Genomic DNA, 24,027 nt, shown 5'->3' with positions numbered 1-24,027 from the left:
TCACTTCTCCTGAGCACGAGAGCAGCCGTGATGCACTACACCTCTTGGCTTTATCCTCACACGGGGGGATATTCGCAACAGAGAGAGGATTTAAGCTGTCGGTCTGGAGTTCAGGCTGGAGAATACTGGATGTGTGTTCAGAGCCTACTTGGGGATAGTTTTACAGCTCCTGGAGAAATAATAGCATTGTAACCAAGAAACTGCTGATGACATTAACATCAAAGATAAGGGGGGTTGCTGCCAAACCATTTGTTGGGAGGGACAGGCCAGGGAACCAAGCTGAACTTGTCTGTGCCAGGTGCTCACAAACCAACCCTTCCCCGGTGCCAGGGTAAAACGAAACCCAAGAACTCCGCCACCCCAGGAGTTTCTTAAAACTTATAAACCCAACCAACTGCAGAAGTTTTAAAGCCATACTCAATGCTCAGATTACCCCAATCACACAAACCAGCAGCGAATCCGTCTTTTATTGCTCAAGTGGAACAAAACTTCCAAGAGATAAAAACACAATTTGTGGGTGTTCCCTTCACCCGCTGACAGATGTAACACAGCCATTTTGAAACCACTTGTAAATGCCTTTTTTTTAAAAAAAAAAAAGTATGTTATAAAGCCTGCCAAGAGAAGTATTTTGTGTGTTTACTTAATTTTTACTATTTTTTTCATGTTGAAGAGTAAGGAATAAACTTCAATTCTCTTACAGGGTAAATATCACATCTGAGGGCACTCTGCTGTATTCTCCCTGGCTAAAGAGCCACAGCAGTTCCTGCCTTGCTTAACAACTAGGTGCTATTAGTCCTCAAAGGTGCTTTGATGGCATCCAGCTTCATCCACACTGTTGTGTGTGCGCATACGTGCACATTTGATGTACTGCTTTATAATACAAACCACATTTATTTTTTTTCCCCGAAAATGTAGTATATTTTTAAACTTTTCAGCACGGTGAAAACAGATATCTTCTGACCTTAAAATCCAAAGAGCATGTTCAAACCCACAAGAGGAACTAATTTGGGGCATTTGATTTATGGCTGAAATTTCAATTTGAATTTGTTTTAAGTGTAATCACAAATTGAAAGTCTGGCAGCTGGGTGTTTTTCAGAAAATAAATAAAAATATTCAGTGTGTGTCTGCATTCTGGAGAGAGCAATTTACAAGCCCAGTCCTGTAGTAGGAACAGATGTAGCTAAGACAATTATTTGCTATACAGGTACAACGTGCGAATGGAAGCACATGAGAGAGAATGTGCGTGTACGTCTGTGTCTGTGCACGCGTGCATGCTACGCGCCTGTATGGGAGAGACAGAGAGGCTGACTTTGGGGTGGTTTTTTTTGAAAGTGAGAGAACAAGAGCAAAAGGAGTAGTGGCCAAGGAGGCATGGGGGGATTACAAGGATTTAGGTCTTTAAACTGCAGACCACCTAACAAGATCACTCTGAAATGCCACTAATTTCAGTTAAGGCCACAGACCTCCCTTCCTCTGCCCTCCCTCTCTCCCCCATTGTAAACAACTAATCCCAGCAGAAAACAACAGAGAGCAAAATGTACACACATTCTGCAACATTCCAGGTCCTTCTTTATCTTTTATTTATTTTTCTAAAAGGTCAGCGTATGTATGGAGGGAGGGGGGAGGGGAAGAAAGCCAAAAAACCTCAAGTCCATCTCTTGTGTGGGCTTGAAGGAAGCTGGGAGAAAGCAAAGTCCAAGAGCATACAATATGGAGCTTTTATAGCGCAGCAATTCCTGGACTAGGCTTACTTTCCCCTCCCTCTGTTTGTGGCAAAGTCACATAGCTCTAAACCAAAGGACAGGGTGGTCGATTACATCTGAAAGAAATGTAAAGAATTGAGAAAGCATTCCATCTCCTGTCGAAATTATAAATAAGGAAGTATTAGTCCCAGAGACAGGCTGATTTACGCAGCCTTGGAACTGCTGACTTTCAGCCTGAGTATCAGTCTATAAATCAAACTCTTAAATCAAGTGTGTCAATCGCTGCAGCACTGCGATACTTAGGAAAAGCACGGCACCTACCACTGAAAGCAGGAAGATTGCCAGGGGACGAGGTGCCGTACCCTTCTTAATTTTCTACAGTGTAAATCTGAGATCAAACATCCTTTGGGGGAATGGGAAATCAAAATACGCAGCGCTCAGCACACCAGGAGCAGGCTGCAGGAGTCCAAGACACAACCCCCTAATTACAGGCTACCCACTGATTATTTAGGACTCTGTGATTAAAGTGATGAACGCTCCTGGGAGAAAGGGGCTTAAGTAACTGAGGTCAAGACCTCAACTGCAGCTCTCGCCCCAGTTGTGCAAGCTTAGGAAGGTATGAATGTCACAGGTTTGCCTTACAGCAAATCTCCTGAAATGCCAATGGAAGTTATCCAGGTCTGCTAGTTTAATCCAATTGTGCCAAAACCCCGACATAATCTCTGTTGGGCAGCAAAGCAAATGAGGTGTCTAAAATGCAACGCTTAAAACTATACACTCACAAGGAAGAAAGAGCCTGGAGCACAAGCTTAGGACAGCCTATTGGTACTGCTCCACCACGCCAAGAAGTCAGGTCTCTTGCTCCTCCAGATGAGCTACAAAACGGAGAGACTGATTCAGGAGTTAAAAGCAAAGGGTGACGTGCCTCGGCAGATACTTTGCTGACTGAGGGGTAACAGCTGTGGATTCCCCTGGGAGCAACATCCCATTCTGTCCTGACACAACAGCCACAACATGCACCTTGACAACACTGAATGGTGGCAAGGAGGCAGGTAGAGCTGTAAAACCTAGCAGCAACCCCTCAGGGAATCCCCCGTTAGCCAGTGAGTCGGTGCCTGGGACACATGGTCATAGGGGGAGGCACACAGACCATGGGAAAACAGGGAAGAGGCAAAAACACTGCTAGGAAACTTAAGAACCCAAAATGTTGCCTTCACCAACAGGCTTTACACACCAATACACTTTTACACCAACATGCTTTTACACACTAACAAGCAAACTCAGGGCACTGTGAATCTCACATTATACACTCAAGTAAATACCAAAGACTGCAATAGATGCCAGCAGTACATGCTATAATTTATAGATACATTTCAAAGCAAGCATTCTTAAGTGAATTCGGGCTTTGATCTCCTGTTTTTCCCCTTGGGGGTAACAAAAACATTCTACCACCCCCCCTAAATTCTTCACCCGTCTCTGAGGGTGTTTTTGCTGAGGAACTTGTTTCATGTCTCTTTTCTAGCCAAGCTCATCACTGTGGTATGGCTCCTTTACACTTCTTCCCCACACCCTAAACATTTTGCATTACATATTGCATATACTTGCCAGCACTCGTATTTTCCAGTGAAAGTTCAACTGACCTTAAAGGATTGCTTCAAACCTACCTTGATGTGTTTTATTAAGTGAAACTTAGGCTGCTGGGGAAGGTCGCCTGGAAGGTTGTGCCTCACCTCTGAAACTTCAGTTAAATCCAGCTGAGCTTGGAACAAACAAGTTGGTGGCCTTTTATGTAGCTGCAAGCTCAGTTTTGCACACTCCAGCAAAAGTAGGCTGCGAGGAGTTTTACATCAGGAAACCCCACAGGCAGGAGAACTGATGTCCCTTTGGATTCTCTTGTGCAGAGTGGAAGGGACATGTCCTGCACGATTTTACAGACACTCAGCTGGTGCCCGGGAAAAGCTATCGATGTGAAGGTACCAAAGCAGAAAAAGTACATGTTCACTTCCATCTCTGGGTTTGCTTTACTTTCTCACTAGCTGGCACAGTCAGACTGAGCTGGGTAACTGGCACACACAGTAGAAAGACACTTGCTCTGGGGTTTTTCAAGGGCAATTCTGGGTTGAAAGCTGTAGCTCTCCATAGGACATTACTGGTTAAACCAGCTTCCGTATCATAGGGGCTAGGTTAACAACTAAGAGGATTTTTAAATGTCACCCTTACAAACTGAGCCTTGGTTCTTAGATCCAAGCTGAACTTGTTCAAGCCCGCAGTCCGCTTAGGAACTCACAGGCATGATTCTGGCACAATGTGATAATTTCTTCCTTTTCCATACCCAAGTTGGAGAAGACTTTCAAGAGCACCAGAGACACTCACACCCAGACTCCCACCAAAGCCCAAAAAGCACTCAGTTGTTTGTGAAAAATCTCCATACTCTTTGATTAGACCCATGTGGCTAGAAGGAGGCAGAAGTTTATTTATAGCTCTGAAGTCAGACGTAACCCTGGCCACCTGAAGAAGCAGATCAGCAGAATGAGAGGAGATGTTTTAAAATGCCACTTTTCAGAGCTGATCTGTGCTTTAAGTTCAACATGTGATATACAAGATGTTTGGAAAATTGGGAAGAGCTCCCTGTACTGTCAGGGAAACATCTGCACCTGAGATAAAAGAACAGGTGTTTTATTTCAGACAGACTGATGTACCAGGAAGTCAGCCAGAAGAAAACTTTTTTTCTGAGGAGCTGCTAGTAATAATGGTTCAGACATTCACAAGGTAACTGGTACTATATGAGAAATATCCGAAATACATTAGCTACAGTAGAATTTTACTTCAGTTGAAAGTAACTGAAAACTAGCCCCGCAAGTAGCTCAGCTGCTTCCTGCTCATCGGTTTCCAGGTTTGCCCTCTCTTCTTCAATTTATCTTCCTGAAAGCAAACTCTGCCAGCCAGAGTCTTCTCTATTCAGTATCTTATACAGCATGTGCATTGAATTAAATAGCAGAATGCACATTTTGGTTGCTGATCAAAAGCATTTCCAGTTTAAAACCACAAAGTGTGACAGAAAGGACAGAACATAATCGCTACATAATCAAGAGAAGTAAGAGCCCTTTTTCCAGGCAAGGACTACACCTAGCTTTCTTCATACATTCATGTTTTTCCATATCTATGTTATACTTTATCCGTATATACACTTTATCCATATATTTAAGCTAAGCATGTGCTTCTTGTGAATGAAGTTCTCACTTTTCATGTGCTTTCTGCGATATCTCTTCTGAACTCATTTTTCCTTCTAGGGCTAACACAGGGCAGGGGGACAATTGGTGCTGTGAGACAAAGTGCCCAGAAGACAACAGCCATCTTAAAAAATGGTTCAAGACACAAAATGTTTGGGAATCCCAGCATGAGCAAATCTTTTTTGTCCAGCTTTGCAAGCTATGGTGCTGGAAGCAACTCCATCTCCTTATTCTTTCTCATGAGGGAATATGCTGTAAAATATATTTTACAATTTCAACAAATGTTGCCTTGGCAATAGGATCATTCCTTTGTACTGCCATTATCCAAGGGGAAAAAGACTACTTATGTGCTGAACCCCTATAAATGCCCAATTCCATCCTGGTTTTAATTAGGACTTTCTTCAAACCACTGCCTGTTTCTACATCAGGTGCTGATTTGGCACTATTGAGGAAACAACCAATAAACTTCACAATCAATCTGCAGTTAGTAGTCAATCCAGCTCGGCTTGCTTGTTGTTTTCTTCTTTTGTACATTTTCTCATAGAAAGCAGCAATAAATTGGAGACATGTGGTAAACTAGAGTAGCCTTTAACCAGTCACACGTGGTCTCTCTCCAGTCCTTCACCTCGTAACGTCACAGTATCTGTGCCACCTACTTTCACACAGGTAGCCAGAACACCTTTAAAAGAACTCAACACACAACTTACTGTCTTCATATGACTGAACAAGGAAGATGCTAGTTTTGGCCAACATAACACTTGCAGTGCCAGTCCTTCCTCCAGAAATCTGGGTACTTCGGTCCTTCACACAAATTTTTAATCCAGCCCATTCTTTCTGCCCAGGCATCACAACTCCCCAAGGTTTACCACTTCTCCCCGCGCGACTCACCTAACTTTCCTACTGTCCTCAATACTCACGTCACCTCCCTGCAATTTTCGTAACCCACGGTGCTCGGTGCCACCTCCCCTGCATTCCAAGTTCCCTGATGCAGCAACACTCTGCAGTTTGCCGCCATCATGTGCAGCCTGACCCGAAACGTATCTGTGTGTCTTTTTAACCCCTTCCCTTTCCAAAAGGTAACCTTAGTAGTGTGTCATATGGGGAATTTCAGCAGTTCTTTTTGGGTAGTATGTTTTTATGTAGTTCCAACAACATGCTACAAGCTTTACGAACACAACAAGGAGATGAGGCTGTTGTTCAATAGTTCCTGCCCTGCATGCACACACATGATAACCTCAGTCACATCTGCAATCCCAGTCTTACAGTTTCTGAACTGAGACTGCCCACTGCATCAGGCTATCTGGCAACTGTCTGCTGCAAACTCCTTTCTGGAAGGAACCCTCTTCTTCTCCCACTGCTATTCCCAGTTTGGGGTACAGCTTGCGGAGCTCAATGGCGAGGAATCTTTCAAGGCATCACATCAAAGTATATCCACATGACGGACACCAGGACAAAGACACTGTTGTACAGTTGAAGGGGGAACCTTGCAGAGTTCCAGCCAGAGAACTGTTAAATGTCAGCAATGCAAATACCACAGGAAGGCAGTACCTGCCCATCAGAGCTTCCGGTTCCACGTCCCACAAACTGCACCTGTGGTGGCAAGCCCCTGCTCCACACAGAGCATCTTTGACCACAGACTGTAAACACTCAGGAACAGCGATGTGTCTCGATATGTTACAAATGGAAATAGGGAAACTAAAATGAACATTGCAACAGCTTCCCAAGGGGGTCAATAGACCTTGGATTGTTTCTGACTTTCAAATGCAGACCACCATCTGCTGAACTCGGCAGCTGCTGAGTTCAGCTCGGCAGGTACTGCCTAAAACTCTGTGTCCAGTGCCACGCAGATGACCAGACATTTCAATTATCTTTTCAATAGCCCAAAAGCGATCATCCCCAATGAGCAGTTTTTCTGATAAAATAATAGGTGATTTTAGAAGCAGGTTGAGCCTCCTTGGTTACTCTGTGAATATCTGGTACCAAGAATATCTTGGTTACTCTGTGAATATCCGGTACTTCCTAGCTGTGCAGGTGAAATCTTGATGCAAATCTTAAGCCGTTTGCATCTTGCTGTCACCCCCTCTGATACTCACAGCAGCCTATTTATGATTTCCATTAAAACATCATCTGAAGCATACTGCTTTCCTATATTTCCTTGAAAAAAGAAAAGTAGCAAAGTACTTCATTTCAGAGACCAAATCTACCACAAAGCCCCTACGGTACTGACTACTGGCACGTCAACAAGACCATTTCAAAGCACGGCTGACTGTGGACTCGATATTTATCCAAGCTTTTCATGCTTGCCTCCTCAACAAACCTTTAAGCAGCCCAAAGATCAGAGTATTTTTTCCCTGCTGCAGTCCCATCTATTGAATCTTTCCCAGGGAGATGTTCATCTTCCACAACCAAGGAATAATGATCTATTGCACACATGACAAAATGGCCAAGCTCTTTTCAGTAAGTGTATACACTGAGACAGTTTTACTAACAAACAACAGATTTTGAAATCTTTATCTGCAGGGATGGAATAAAGGATTCAACAGGCTTTTCCTGTTAATATTATTTGTAATGCTCAGACCACTTCAGCATAAGGTCCTGTATGACCAGAGCAATTAGACGTTCCTGCTGCCAGAAGCTAACAAACTAAGTAAAACTACAAGGCTGGTAGCTAATAAACAATTGGCTTAATAAAGCCAACATCTGAAAAAAAACCAAATCCCAACCAACAAACCAAACACCAAAATAAAAGCCAAAACAGGAACCTGAAGCTCAATTCCTCCATCCATATCTAGGTCTCATTTCAAGGAAGCTAGACGTGCCTCAATATACCAAATGAAACAAAGTTAGCGTGCTCAGGTCAGCATAATTCATTGCAAGATTGTCTCCAAGCCCCAGCAGCAGTAAGTTCTGTTCTATGAAGAGATCAGGGTGGAGTTAATTTACCAAAGACATCACTTTTCATTTGCAAGTGGCACAGTCTCCCTACATAACCAGCTTCAGTCAGTCTGCCAGTGCTACAGATTGCTCCTTTGCAAGCGAGCTATAATGAGGGGACTCCTGCACCAACGAACCCAGAGATGCTGCTACGCTGCACTGCCCCTAATGCAAACAGAACAGAAGGGGCAGCCCCAAGCTACTACAGAGACTGAGGACACGTCCAGCTACTGCAGGAGCATTCAGATACACACAGTTTTCAAGTGACCTATAATTTCAGCTCGATTAGTAGTTTTTCTCCAACTATGTAACTCAGTGCAGTCATCTGTCACTGAGCTCTGGGGAGCCGTCCAGAGGGAAATAAGAACTGTCTCCCTGCTGCAGCCTGTCACCTGGGCAGTCAGCATCTCTCAGCACTTGTGCTGTTGTAGAAATTACGTCCCTCCCAGCTTGGTCAAGTATGTCCATCATTCAGCACATATGTAATCTTTGCTATTTTATTGTCTCATTGATGGAAGAATTAGCTGCACAGCGGGAAACACAGTAAGAAAAGACTACCAATTATTTTGCCTGTGTTACTAATTTTTTAATCCTCTGTAATCTCTTCTAAGGGGGGGATTCCTATCTACTCAAATCACTTCATAGGAGACATATATAACGTAACAGAAGCCCTACACACCAGGGAAAACAAAGAATCCGGCTACTGGTCCTCCAGAGTATCAAACGCACCAGCCATTGCTGGAGAACAGATCATAATTTGCAAACAGTATGCAATGGCACTGCCCAAGCAAACCCCCGTTCCTCGATCCATTCAGTTGGGAAGGTCATCATCATCTAGGTCATAACCTCTGTTTCTCCAATACTGAGCCAACCACAGCCTAACAACAGGAACCTAGTTTTGTCCTAAGCACCTTGTGGTGTTCCCATGTGCCCAGAAAGAATCTATTTACCCATTCCAGAAGCTGGTATCAAATGTGGTGAGGCTATTCAAAAATTTTTTCTGGTTTGGAGATACAATTTGTGGAACGTGAAGCCGCAGGAAATGTGGCACAGGATCCTCAAATCACATTACAGGAAAACTGTCAAGAGAGAAAACGTTTTAATCTGGTTTTTTTTGTTGTTGTTGTTTGGTTGTTTTTTGTTTGTTTTGTCTTGTTTTCCTATATTGACATGGTGAACTGAAGCTGCTGATCTCTTTTGCAGGTGAGATGGGACAAAAAAAAAAAAAGGTAAGATTCACCCAGAGAAGCTAGAGATGATGTAAGGGCTAACAGAATAACCAAGGCAGTGCCAATTGTAATCATAGCTCTTGATAAATGAACTTAGAATGCAGAGCAATTTTTGCATTTGGTTGTTCCCAGTCTCCCAACTTTCAGAAATGATTTACTCAATCTTTCTTTCTTCTCTGGGTAATCTAAATAGCTTTGTCTTTTCCATAATGTATGTCCTACTGCAGTCTTCTCAACCTACTGCTTCAAGTTGGTATTCTTGCAATAGACACTGCTGGGACTAGCGTTCAGTTACCACTCATGTTTGACTAGGACATTAAGATATTAGTCCATTAGTTTGGTGGAGCTGCTCATGTCAGCATTAAAATGTATATTCTTTAAATGACACAGTTTTTATCCACTTCTCTGTGCTATTCCAGAAGTTTCTAATATACGATGCCTTACACGGTGTTAAAATTGGTTTACTTTTTGGACATATGCTATGCAACAAAAAACGAATTAGGTACGTTAAGGCACTTTATTACACTCATTTTGACCCATATCAGACAACATATGCGGACTTTCCAGTTAAAGTCCAAGATATTTTCTGTAGTTGGTGATTAGATAAAGCGTGAGTTATTTTTAGAGATACTTGGGAGAACAGATGTTTGTAAAGAGAAGTTGTCCACTGTGGGCAGCTGAAAGCAAAACCACATATAATTTACCCACCTGCTGCAAACAGATCCATCAACACGTGCAAGAATCATTAGCATTTTAACAAAAATCTATCGGATTTAATCAAAGTCATGGAAAAGGGTCAAATTACATACAAATTCTTCACTAAGTACAAGCAGGACTTCTTTCAATAAAACTCACCTCCTAGAATATTTCTGTATTTTGCTACCTGTGTGTGCATGACTTCATACCCCTCATCTCAAGACTTACGATGAGGCAATATGAAATACTTCATCAGCTCAGTATCTGTGCAGATCTATATAATATGAATTACAGTATGCTTTGAAATAAAGCTCCACAATCTATAAACTTATTCTGGTTGGAGAATAATAATTATAAATTTGACTCCAGTGCATCAGTGTGCAGTAATCATAGAGCAGCTAAAGAGGGTAAACCCCTGGGACTATGAGGTTTTTCACTCCATGGTGGCTACATTGTTCTCACTGACAGTGACTTGGGATTACATTGTTTTCCAGAAATTCACAAAAAATGTTACACTAAAAGTTACTTTTTCCCTCTTTAAACAACAACAAAAAAATCATAATCTTTATGATGCTTCTGGCATTTTTGTACAATGCTGAAGATAACAACTCTGAGCTTAATTTAGAAGAGAAAAACACTATATGCCAGTCCAGACAAACACAAGCTGATTTGGGACTATTTGTAAAAATAGCACTATTTGTACTCTTAGCTGCCTCCGTCATTTAACAGTAGAGCTGCTCACCTCGTATGCAAAACCATACCATTACAACTGTGGCATCAATTCATTAATCAAAATGACAGAACGTCTCATGATCAAACGAGAGAGGTTCTGGTACTTCTTATGACAGCAGTGCTTGTGATACAGCCATTCTGGATCCATTTGCAACTGAACTGGAAACCAGCTATTTTCTATACTCAACAGAATTCTGATTTATGATGTGCTTGAAATTACTGTGGATTTCCATTAAAGACAAACACTTGGCAGTAAGGTACCATACTTACCTGTAATTTAGTTATGTAACAGTAGTATCCTCCATAGACCCCACATCCTTTGGGGTTTTTTGTTTTTCAGATATGCGACTTTCAGAGCCAACTTGGCATTTTTTAAGAGTTTGGCCTTTTTCCTGAGGCCCTAAGCAAACCTCAAGCCATGAAGGAGCAGGGAATTTATACAGGCCTGCACAGACTCAATCAGCAGTTTCCTTTCCACTGACATCCACAGGAAGCCAGCATGTATGGAAAGATGGGGGCATGCAGACATCAACAATTACAGACAGGCCACTTTTCCCACATTTGGAAATGAACAGCTCAAGGCTACCTATTTAGTCAGTGTCTTTAATGCGTGGGAAACCTCTGCTAGCTGGCAGGTTTTCTCTTTGAAAAGTTTATTCATTTATTCTATTACTCAGCGTATGCAATGGTAAAGCAAAGCTGCAAGATGACAAAAAAAGGCCAAAGAAAACGACACTTTCGGTGAAGCTGTAATGTTCAAAGGTGATAACACTTCTAGCTGGTAAGTGTAGCACTTTAAAATGGGCTTTGTGCCTCAAATACTTTAGGTATACTCATAGACCCAGCCACCAAAATAAAGCTTGGAAGGATGACACACAAGCTCATACAGACTCATACATCCACTTAACTTACTTACACATTCTGAAGATATTATCTCCGCTAAAAAGAAGAAATTTATGTTCCAAGACTTCACCCCTCTCACTAATTCATTTCACTTGTGCATTTATAGCCTGTTTATAGACACTTATTTCTGACTCAGTCTTTAGAAACACATCCCCTGGTATCGACTGTTCCGGCTAAGGACTGCTTACAGGACAAAAATTACTGACTCAGAATCTATCTAGAAAAAGAAATTGCAAATTTAGGGGACCAAGATACAAAGAGGTGACATACCCTTCCTCAATTGTAACAGAATTCATGATGATGCAGTTAGTTATCTTAACTTTGTCTTTGATGGTACACATGCTGCCGATGATGGAGTGTTTAATGGATGTCTTCTCCCCCACTTGTGTGGATGACCCAATAATGCTGTCTGATCCAACCTAGGGAAAAAAAGAATAGAAATTGGCAAAAGTACCTAGAGCTCTCTGATATTTTTCTCTGTACATGTGTTCCAAACAGTACATCTCATGCACTCATCAAACAAAGTGTACCCTGCTCTACTCTTAGGGGTCCTTTGCAGAACAAAGACCTAAAATGGACCTTGCAATTTTCTCAAGGTCCATTAGCTCGGTGAAACTACATTAGCTGCTCTGTCTCTGTAGGCCTTACACAGCAAGGTAAGCACAGTAAGGACAGTCCTGCTGGTACTCAGTAGTTTCACTAAGGTTTGCCCAGTGAGACCTGTGAAAAGGAGTTCTGAAGCTGGTATTCAACCAAAATGCTTTAGCAAGAAGCAGAGCTAAAATACTGATCCCTTCTAAGTTTGGTGCCCTTTGGGAGGCAAACTAGGGAACAAGAGACTGCAGTGTCTGACTTGGGTGTAAGACAGAATTTTTACCAAACATTTTAAAAGACAGAGTCTGAAGGGCAGGAACCCATGAGTGAGCCTACGAGGAGACTCTGGGCTGTACCATTCACATTGTAGTTCTGTACTTCAGAACTCAGCTTCACTTCCAACACTGGGACTGAATTTTAGGAAAGCAAACTGCATGCAGACTGTATTGAAGGAGCTGAGATGGGGAAAGGGAACACTCACCATGCCTCGGTCAGTGATCTGTGCAGACCCATGAACCAGTGGCTCTTCCAGACCCAGATTAAGCAATAGCTTGGGAACCTGGGTGGAAAAACCCACATCACCAATTAACACGACAGCACTATACACACGTTACATAAACAGTTCAAAGACGGCTTTGGTTTCCATCGCAGCTATGCATCTACCATAAACATTTTAAGTTATAGCAGCTTCCCCTTTGTAAAGGAGACAGGTACATTCCACTGCAGTGCACTGCATGTCTCCTCTCAACGTCCCACCTGCAGAGAAGCACTGGATCATCATCAGCAAGCAGGCTGGCTCCAGCTGGACACAGTGGCACCCTGTACATTACTACAAAGTCCAGCATCTCCCATTTCAAATGCAGCTCAACTTGTTTTACACCATTCAGTAATGCAAGAGAGAGAAGCAAGTAATCTAAAATATAAACCAGTAAACTGCAATAAAAGATGCCTATGTTCAGCCCACTCAGTAAGGCAGCATGCTAAGGTACAGGCAACAAAAAAGTATTTCAGAAGTTTAAGGAGAAAGAAACTAAAGCTGATCAAGTGGCTATTCCAGACAGTAGAATGCTGCAGAAGAAAAGGTTCTTGACAGAGAGAAGGCAGGTGCTAGATAAGCAGACAAAACAGCGATGGTAATAGAGAGAGACACAGCCCACGAGGTAGCCAAGAACAAATCCATGGAGAGCAATTCTGAACTGGCTCCTGAAAAGAAAGAGGAGCCAGCATTGCAGGAGGATGGGATATCACTCCATCAGTCCTCCTTTTCTGGGTGAAAGGGCAGCCTGGGGCATTCTACATCTCCTGGCGTCCGGCTGGGGCCAAGGTCACACATCACAGAAGAGGCGACGACAGCACAGAAGGGGATTTCAAGGGAGGTGGGAGTCCCGCAGCAATGCACAGACACAGTGCTGTGCAGAGTTACTTGCAGCGGTGATGCAATGTATGATGCGCCTTGGTAGGACAGAGATGGCGGTCAAAGAAACACAGGAGATAAAGAAATACAGGAGATACAGAAGGTGGCAAACTGACGGGTGAGTGCCAAGAGGTCTGTGTCACGGCAGACCGTGTGCCTGAGTGAGGGGCAGCGCGGGCCAGGGCTGGTGTGGAGCTCTGCACAGGCTGTCTGGCCAGCCCGGATGCCTGCACTGCCTGTCCATCTGGGAGGGAGGTCAAATGGAGTCTCAGCACAGTGATGGTGTAACTGGGTTTGCCTGAGGGGAGGAAGCGGCACTCATTAAGTCTCTCTTTTCTCTACCCAGGCACCTATTTTTACAAAACTCTTAGGAATGTTTATCTTCGAGATCTCTGTTGCTAAATTTGGCTGAGAGTTGCCAGCAATTTCCAAAGCTGCTATGAAGGGGCTGCCACACAGTACAATTGTGTAAAACGATTTCCTTAGAAAGCTGGGTAAGAAGAGCTGATGGCTAGGGAGTGAACCTCAAGAAGCAGATCCCACAGATCTGAAGAAGTTGGGATCAGATCAGAAAAAAAATAAATCTCAAGATCTCAAATGAGATGATACTTGCAGGAAATTGTTTGTCATATGACCAGCACGTTTTCCTTCCAGCATGCAAGGATGGATAAAATGTGCTGTTTTGCATACGGTAAGAATTTTCTCAGTTGATGCTTCACTCAGATGAATGAGATGAGCTCAGACGAGTTAACACCTCTGAGTTATCATTTCAGGATGCCAGCTGTCCCCAGCAGACATTTCCACACCTGTAGCTCTTTACATCTTGAAGATGGTCCTTTTCCACTAGACTTGTGTTTTCTTCATTTTTTAAAAGCAAGAATAGGTTAGATCCTTCAGTTCAAGTTGCAGGCACTACAGAAAACCACCAGCTTACCAAAACACCACTGACTAGGACAGTCTGCCTGGATGATGGCAGCTTGGTGAAGGGACGTCGTCCTCACCTGACACACAGCTGGGCAGCCACAACAGATACAGATCGAAGAGAGGAATACACACCAAAGCATACCTACAGCATAGGTTGGAAAGATTCCTACTATCCAGTGTTGCTCTGTGGGAAGGGAAAGAAATGACGAAAGGCTCTTGCCCTCCTCAGTGGAAAGCTGGTGTTGGGAAATAAATAAAGGATTTTACTGGCCAGAGCAAAACCCTTATTAGAATCAGTCAATGGTAGTGCAGCCTAAGAGGTGACCCAAGAAAGCTACCAGCTCCAGCATTTTGCTCTGAAAAGGAAGGTTAGATAGGGGGCAGGAGTCAGAGGGAGTGCCTGGGTCAAGGGAAGGTTTAAGATGTGTTTGGATTTAATTCATCTTACAAAGAAACTATTTCCTGCTATTGAAGATAACTCCCTCCTGAACCCACCTGCCCACACACAGGCTGCAGGCATCCAGAAACCCAGCTGGAAGTGAAATGATGTGAGTAAAGTGTTTCCTCACCAGAAGGGCAATGGGTTAGGATGCCATTCCTTTCCAGGGCTACTGGATGGGACTGCTACTGCTCCATCAGTCTGCCCTCCTGGACAGCAAAGTTACACATCCTGGCTTTGCAGCCAGGGAATCAGAATCTGGTCTGTGAAGACCCACATACGAGCAAACAAGAAATCAAAAGTCTTCCTTAGAGACCAAGAAAACAGGTAAAAAAAGGCTGATAAAATTACATGTGTATCTTTTATGAGGATTAGCAAGAGAAACAAAATGCAGTGGTATTGAAAAAAGGAACTCCTTTCTCACAACCTCTCATTAAGCTCCATTTATGTTTTACCTCCACATAGTTTCCTTAGAAATTTTACCATTCTGGAAAAGTTAAAAATTCAAAGAAAATCCTTTCCAATGTTGAAGGCCCCAATGTGATTTCAAAACACTAATTCTATGTACCACCCAGGAGCAAACACATTTCCTGAACTGACCAAAATGTAGAATATGTAGGTTAAAAAAAAAAACAAAAAACAAAAACAACAAAAAAACCCAACACAAAAAAACCCACATGGAGTCTGACTGGCTCAACTCAATAACTTTTTACTGAAGTGTCTGCTGCCAAATGTACACATACACTTCCCCTAGCATGCGGTGTTCTCCTTTAACCCTTTGGGCACCCTTGTTCCTGATATTCTTGGGGTAAGTTTTCCCATTCTGACAGCAGCGTTGCCTTCCTCCTCTCTTCCTCATGTCCCGAACTGCAAAAAAAAATCACTTCATTGCTGTGCTCCTCTACAAGCACCAAGGAGAAAGAGCTCCAGTGTGTGAACTCACTCTGCCATGCTGCAATTTTAATTTGCATAAATTCATCCATTCATTTTAGCTAAAAGAAATCAACTCAATCTGAGAGCAAAGGCAAGCAGTGAGCACTTCCAGGATTCCCAATATAACTTCACCGCTCTCCCAGCCCCACTTCCAGAAATCTTGAGTCTTTCCCCACTGCATGCCCTATCAGTCTTTCAAAACTAGAGGAAATTGTCCACTTCTGATAGCACGAAGTTCATCACTAGCAGTGACATGAGAACTTGTACATTGCATCAGAAAAAAAAAAACAACAAAAAGAAAAAAGACACCCCCCCATATTAAAAGCTTTTAATCATCAACTCATTAACTAGTACAGGAGTCCTCTAATCCTCCCCTGTGATCTTTTATTTTATGAACTCTCAGTAGTGTGAAAGTGAAAGCTGCAACAGATCAACATTTCACCTCTGTGTTTGCCTGAGTGCCACTATAGTGAAATCTGTTCGTAAAATAATTCTTTCATAATGGAAAGCATTAGGCAATCTGAATGTATGGGTAGTGTAAGTCTTTCTGCAAAACATTAATAACCTTTGTCATTATCACTCAGATAAACATCTGTTAGGAAGAGTCTGATCTTGCCTTTAGGACATGGAGGACATTGATCAGACGACCTATCAAAGCTTCTTTCAGCCTTATTTTCCACACCTTTTGGCTCTTTGGCTGCAGGTCTTGCCAGGCCCAAAAGCCCAGAAGAGTGTGTGGGGTGGGGGTTTTCTTAGCTAAATCAAAGCTATGGAGTAAATTAGGGACAGAAATGCTTCCTGGCCTCATGTCCCTACCCAGCAACCAGTAGGGTGATGTGCCTAGATAACATGGCACTGGTTCAATTCCCACACTCCTCAGCTGTGTCGCTGGGAGCCACTCCTGGAGGCTAAAATGTCCCATAAACTACTGCTGTATTCCCACATGGCAGTTCTGTATTTTTCTCACCTGTCGGTTAGCTTCAATATACAATCCAAGAGTATTTACTCGGTAGCACAGTCCCTCTTTCATTAAATGGACGTAGCAGCGCACTTTTCCTTCATGAAGAGTTTCATTCATATCTCCTCTGTGATCATTCCAACAAGAGTTATCTGGAGCAGGTTTCAGCAAGCTATTATCTTCCTTTATGAAACTATAAATGTCTGGAGAACACACACATGCATGAAGTTAGACAGGATTTAATGAAATACTTTCTGAAGAGGAATACTATTAAAATACTGTTGCTGAAAGGAAATGTTTGCCTCACATCATCTGAATGGCTAGATACTTAGTAATCTTTAACAGATTTTATCACATGTAGTGAGCAAGGGCTTATTTTTATTCTGCAGGTGGGAATCAAGGGATCAGGACAGATGCAATGTTTTGCCCAAGGTCACACAAGGAGACACTGGAAATGCTAAAAATAACTTCCAAGATCTAAGATCTTGTCCAGTTCCCACTGCAAGGAGGTTAAGGCGTAGTCTGTTGCCCTATGCAGTCTTAGGAACTCCCTGTGAAAATTACATTTGTAAAAGTGCATTTACCTATATTGTATTCCAGAAGAAAAAAATACAGAGCACCTAGCTGATTTGCTCTTGATTTACACCAAAATAAGGGAGGACAAAACTATTTATATAATGCACAATAGTGTTTGAAAAAGAAATCTACTAGAATCTTTGCTATCATGAACTATAAGAGGCAAAAAAAAAATTCCCAAACTAGTATTGCGGCTAATTCTGTACTCTACCCAATAATTCAGCTGTAGCATGTGGGCTTTAAAACCTTCATCAAATCTTCTGATACTTGTACTTACCTGGGGATGCTTGTTCTTTTTTCTTTTGGTCCTCTTCTTTGTTGTCTAGTCCTTGCTGCACCGATGGAGGAGAGAACTGTTTCCTGACCAGATGTGGAATCAGTTCACTCCGGAGAGATGTGATTGTCCTGGGGAAGAAGAAGCACACATGAAGTCCGTGACACGAAAACTTAGATGTCTTCACTTTCTTTGCATAACATCATCAGTCATTTTAAACATTTTTCATGAGAACGAACCAAAATGCCAGGTACGCAACATATCTGGCACTAAGAAAATGTCCACTAGTCGCATGCTTCCTTAATGCATTAAAATATAAGGAAGATTTGAAATAAGGAAAAAGCTTCATCTTCAGAAGTAATTCCCTATATTTTAACAGAGATGCCTATAAATTGATATGGCATTACCCTGCAATTTGTGCTTGTGTGCAGCTGGAATGCAGAAAAGTACCAACATCCTAATGACAACAACTGAAATCCACTTTATATGGCTTAAAAAATAGCATCAATTGACAGGAAAAGACAGAATAAAGTGCCTACAGAGCAAAAACCAAAGCAGCTCCTTTTCTTTGTGACAAAAAATGGAAATGCTCAAGGTTATCTGAAATATCTGATCCACAAATGAAAATACTTATGACACACATTAATGATGTCCTCCTCCTCCTATGAAACATCAACACTTTAAAGACTCAGTTCTTTAACCAAGAGAAATCAACACATTTTAACAAGTTTACATGAGTTTCATGCTCTTTAGGTGCCCCAATCCAAAACACATCAGCCAACAGAAAGTTTCCAAAGGCTTCATCTGGCAACACACCCATCTTCCCTGCATACAGATTTCAACTTTCATCATATTAATTTTGACACCCCAATAATAGGAGGCAGAGAAATCACGAGGGGTTTGTGGTAAAGCAGGGACTTGACCCAAAGCCACCTATGCCTTCAACAAGGACCCTGATCACTAGATTATCTTTCCTCTTGCATTGATTTACACATAACAATGAATAAAAAAAACCCCACTCCCCAACAGACAAGTATCAGTGTAGAAAGTCTACTGTATAATGGCACTGTAACCCTGGTAATTTAATTTTGACTATTAAAAGATAATTTTCTTTTTCAATTAAGTACTTGAAAAAAAAACCAACCAAATAAATAGTTTTTAAAGTTGGAGTGCATGAGATGCAGTCTTAAAAGAGCTTTATTGTTGTTTCATTATTTTAACAATCTGCATTTAGTTACTGAACTGTGGATTATTTAAAATAGTGCTTGGGAAAATCATGCGGAAAATGAACTCAAACTTGGCCTGTAAAAGAGGAAGTGCTAAACTTCAGAGGAAGGATTGGGAGAACTTACACAGAGAACTTGGCTAAAGGAACTCAACAAATGATAGCCCGCAAAGAAAGAGGAGTTTTTTAGAATGGAAGACAGCAAAACTAGGAACTAACTACAGGTTAAATTAAAGAAGGAAAGTATTAGAATGAGTCTCCTGATTTTGTTTGGCAAAATCTCCAGCAGAGCCGGATCTTAAACAGTGCAAACTTCAAGAAACATACAGCTCATAACCCGCCCAGGTGCCTGTTCAGGTCAATGACAGTGAAACAGAAAAAGGACCAAAACAGTCTTTCCTGTCTCTAACTTTGATGGGAGGATGTAGATGTGATCACCAGTTCAGATCTATGAACAAATAGTGTTTCCTCTTTCTTGACAAACTTTTCCTTCAGTCCTCAATGGTAGGTTGTGTCACATCCTCTGTCCTGCAGTGGGATGATCTAATCCATCCCGGAATCGAAATTTTGCTTTTATTTTTTATTACAGACAAGGAAAAGCTCTAGTCTTCAGCCACTCCTCCTTCCTGAAAATAAGATTATAATCACCTTCAGATAGCTGTATTTCAGGAACTAATGAAGCAAAACACTTCATTCTTTAATCACCAAATTTCTCCCTGCTAACCACTTACAGGCGCGCTCTGCCACAGCCGCCCTGGCCCCGCGCTCCGACACACGTGTGGCTGTGCAGATGGGCAGTTTACTAGCTTACAATGTTTGCCTGCAGCTGTGCCATTCAGCAATGATTTCCTGCTTGGGTTTTATACTCCATCCAAAAACGACAATCCTGTGTTTCCCTCAGAGGCTGGCCATGGCATTTATAAGATATATTACCTATAAAATATCCAAGTATTTGGCAGTCTTAAATAGTCTGATGCAGAGGACAACACAACACGGTAGGAAATGAAAGCACTGGAAGGGGGGAAAGACAAAGTTTTGCCTGGTTTTTGACGGTTTACTCTTTCTTGGCCAAACTCCTGAAGCTTTCCTGCAATTCTCTGAAGTGCTAGCCACATTACTTCAGCAAAGATGGGAGTAAATTCCTGGGTCATCCATAAGATGTGGCTGAGAAACCCACCCTTCTTACTGGAAAAGGAAAAACAGGAAGGTTTGCCTTTGCTTGCTGTTTAAGCAGAATTCATATGTGACATTAAAGGAATTTGCCTTTGGACTGTATCAAAAAATAAACAGTAAGGCACTCAGTGACAAAAATTTGAGAATTTTTTGTGACAGATCTTGCAAATGTGGATATATGAAGTGATAGCGTGAGAATATTATCTGACTGTCAACAGCAGGGGAAACCAAACATCTGGCTGGGACTAGGAAAGGAATTTAAATCAAAGGAGGGATAGGACTGAAGACCCTTCATCAAGAGAGAAAAAAATTCGCAGGAGATCGGAAGAACCAACTAACTTGTAACCTAGATTCAGAAAACAAACCAAAAAGGTTTCTGGTGTAGTGTGTTAAAAATTCTTGAATGATCAAGTCTTGAACTACACATGCCTACACTAAGAAGAAATTAGTGTAAGACTGTGTATGCTGAAGACAGCAGGCTTTTTTATTCTCTTCAGGTTTTAAAACTTGGAATCACCCTGGTTTCTAAGCTTGCTATTTTCTTTAGCACCAAGAAGTAAGAATGAAATACCCACCGAGATCAACATAAGGAAAAACCTACTATGACCAGGAGAAAGAAAGTGGGAAGGTGGGCAGAAGGAGAGGAGGGCACACAAAATTTTGGCAGAAATCCAGTTCTAAGTCAAATCAGAGTAACCATGCTCTGACACCTCACAGGAAAATCCAGAAGGCAGAGAAGATAAAAAGGAACTTGCTTTTGAGCAATATTTGCCAAAATAAACATCCTTTCATAAATTCCAGCTCAAGTGAGGAGCCTTTTCTGTGATCTTTCATTCCCCAGAATTTGAAGTGATATCTGTCTGTTTTCACCTCGACAGAAAGTAGTAGGTTTTCAATTAAACAGCCGAAGATTGAGAGTGCCATTAAATTGCTGCTTGGAAAGGAATGGGGGACTAATCCCTGGAGCACCTTACATGGCTTCAGTCTGACGAGAACAATGGCAGATGGCAGCAATTTTGAAAGGCATCAATTCTGATCACATTTTAAGCATACAAAAATCAGAATTGTATCTGGCATGGAATCCTCCATTCACACAGCGGTCACAACAAAGGGGGATGTTGGCAAGAGACAGTGCATACATGGGGGAAATTGAGACAAGAGGGCAAGTGAAATTCATGGTGCATGTACAAGAAACAGATGGGAATTCAAAAGAAGACAAAATTTTTTTAAAAAAGGAACCCTCTAGAAAAGTCTGTATTAAATGTGCTCAGAGCACACTTCAGTTGCTAGCCGTCAGCTCCGCTGACTGTAGACTCAGACCTAGGCACTACAAACCTAGGATATTCAGGGTTAATTTTATTTAAAACCTAAAACATTAAGGTACAAAAATGAATACTTGGTTAAACTACTGTAACTTTACCAAGTACTATCACCATCAGAGAGAAACCAGTACCATGTCTGTAGAATCCCTTTATCCTCGGACCCTGTACACTATGATGTCTTCACAGTGTTCCTGAGATTTTTGCATGACAGCAAGCACACAGATAAGGTTTGTGCTGAATTAAAAATTTTTACCCATGAAGAACATTTGGTGAAAATACCCTGGATCTTTAAGTTTCATATTTAAACACAGTTATGCAGAAGTTTTTGGTGAGTTTTAACCACAAATGAAATTAGAACACTCTGTGATATGGCAGAATTAAGTTCATATCTATGTATATTATATTATATTGTATTATATTACATTACATACATTACAGCCCAGAGATGGCCAACTTTTACTTCTTGCTGAAATGCAACTGCCTCTGGGACGAAATGAAGTTTACTGAAACTTTAGTAAGAAATGAAGAACAATGGAGCCAACTGAAACACAAGAAAAGTTTTGCGGAAAAAACCCAAAAGTTGACCACCTAAACTTAAAAAAGAAAAAAAATTCACACTTATGCTTCATTGGGCTCTTAGACATATGTATTGCTGGAGACCGTGTCTTTCGTATGACACAGAAAATAACGGTTCTGACCAATGCTGGTAAAGAAAATCATCAAATATTTTATAATAATAGAAGAGTCTATTTAAGTCTAAGTTTAGGTGGCCTTGCAAAAGTCTCGGTATCAGGAGGTGCTGTTTGGCTTGACCCATAGCAGGAGCGGGAGCATCCACAGCTTTTATTTCCTGCAGCTAGTTCTCACCAGCTTCAGACACCCTGAACACAACTGTCAGTTCCATTTACCGGCTGTCATTCATTTTCATTTTCCAAGTTTAATGTTAAACACCATAAAACAGTATTAATGAGTATTAGCATTTTAATATCCTCCCTGTTTTATTAATCTGTGATGAAGCATGAAATCTACCATTGCTGTCAGCACCCACCTGTGAAATCTGCTGTTACTCTCCATGGGCTAGTTGCAGGGGGTCTCCCTTGCTATCATTATTAGCACAATCATCTACATCTACAGGTGCAGTGTTTGTGATTCTCCACTACAAACAAGCAGATTATTAGCCCTTTTATACCTACTTTTGCCTTTTTTTTTTTTTAAAACAGCTTAATGTTAGCTCTTGTACAACAATGCAAGCATATAGTGGGTTGGGTTCTGATCTTAGCTCCATGGCCTTCAACAGAGATTCTTCAGATCACATCAAAAGGAGAACATGAGGCTGCATTTCAGACTGGTGCTCATAATTAACATTAGAAATGTATACATAAATACAACTAAACAAATCCTAAGGCACTTCTAGTTTTGGCCAAAAAGAAGTTGCATGTTTATGCAGAACAATAAAGATGTAAGAAACAGGGAGGGAAGGAAAAAAAAAAAAGAAGAGGGTGTGTTAGAAGAAAGAGAAAAGTTAATTCTGAACCCTGTAGGTACATAGTTCATGGTTCTCATCGCTTAAAGGATAAAGCCAAATAACATTTAAAAATTCCATGTAAGCTGGGAGTTCTCTTGTTGAATCTCAACGTTATTTTCTCCTGATCCTTTGATGGAGATTAAAAATTTCCATGTGAATACAAAGAAAGAAACAACAGTTACTCTCAGATTTTTTTCCCCAAGCATTTAATGCTCCAAACTAGAGCAGCCAGCTACCATTCCCATCTCCTCCCCCCTCCTTAAAGAAAAAAAGTCAACTCACTTTGAAGAAAAGACAAAACAGGGTCAGGGCAAGGGGGATTAGGGAAATGATATTTATATCATGGACCAAATTAAAATGTCAATGCAAGAGGCAGGCAAACAGCCCTTGCCACATATATACACCAGGCATGTTTCCTCAAGGAAACAGGAAAGAGATTTGAAAAGAGTTAATGCAGTCCTGAGTTAATACCACCTGCCTCAGACTCAACACCACTTAAAAGACAGTGTTTGGGTCCATTTCCCACAATGCGGTTTTAACAAGCACAATGGAAAAAGCAATTACAGGCCTTTTCCCCTTCTTCTCACCGATTCACTACTAAAAATGCTGGAATTTCTGAGACATGCTAAGAATGTGGAGAAAGCAGACAAGGACTACTTACAAAAGGAAAAAGTATCAAATGATAAATTTATAGGGTGTGCTGGGTGTGCTGCATCCCAGTAGAAGGCTCATTCTACCTTTATGTCTTGCAATAATCTTTTCATCTTTGTTTGGTGTACCCAAGACTAATTATAATACAGGAAAACTCCAAAGTACCCAGACAAGCCAATAAACTACCAGGCAATTACTCATGCCTAATTCAGTAAGCCCCAACCCTAATCACAGCATCAAACAGATGTTATTTCTTGCTGTGTTCTATTTGCCCTCTTCTACTCTCAAAATTTCTAGCACGAAAAGAGTAAAAATATTTCTCGTCCCCCCCAGTTTCATATTAATTACTTATTTGTCAGTGTCTCTTCTTATTTTTGGAGCTAAAAGCCTACAGAGAAGGCAAGGAAACCTTGAGAAATGTTCTACTCAAAGGTAATTCCACATGACTGCATTTGTGCTTCATTTGTCTTTCCATACTATTTTCTAACTGAAACCTTGAAGTCTGACAGCAACCTACTCCTGACATTCATAAGAGCGTGCGTGACAGTAGTTCAAAAGCCACTGCAGAACAAGACGGTATAACTGCACAGCT

At 41.6% G+C, this 24,027-nt stretch overlaps 1 protein-coding gene across 2 annotated transcripts in view; it reads right to left on the bottom strand.

Moving 5' to 3' along the window:
• Positions 1-24,027, bottom strand: part of EIF2B3 (eukaryotic translation initiation factor 2B subunit gamma) — a 102,798-nt gene that overhangs the window by 14,262 nt on the left and 64,509 nt on the right. For both annotated transcript variants that reach the window (XM_075424625.1, XM_009945683.2), the window contains 4 exons: positions 17,543-17,670; positions 16,699-16,892; positions 12,503-12,580; positions 11,698-11,846 (listed from right to left, as the gene is read on the bottom strand). In XM_075424625.1, coding sequence (XP_075280740.1) covers positions 11,698-11,846; positions 12,503-12,580; positions 16,699-16,892; positions 17,543-17,670 — 549 coding nt within the window. The remainder of the gene's footprint in view (positions 1-11,697; positions 11,847-12,502; positions 12,581-16,698; positions 16,893-17,542; positions 17,671-24,027) is intronic.

This window comes from Opisthocomus hoazin, chromosome 6 (genome assembly GCF_030867145.1).
Source record: "Opisthocomus hoazin isolate bOpiHoa1 chromosome 6, bOpiHoa1.hap1, whole genome shotgun sequence".
Taxonomy (NCBI): Eukaryota; Metazoa; Chordata; class Aves; order Opisthocomiformes; family Opisthocomidae; genus Opisthocomus; species Opisthocomus hoazin.
Note: the sequence above shows the minus strand (reverse complement) of the source record. Positions and strands in the feature narration are given on the sequence as shown.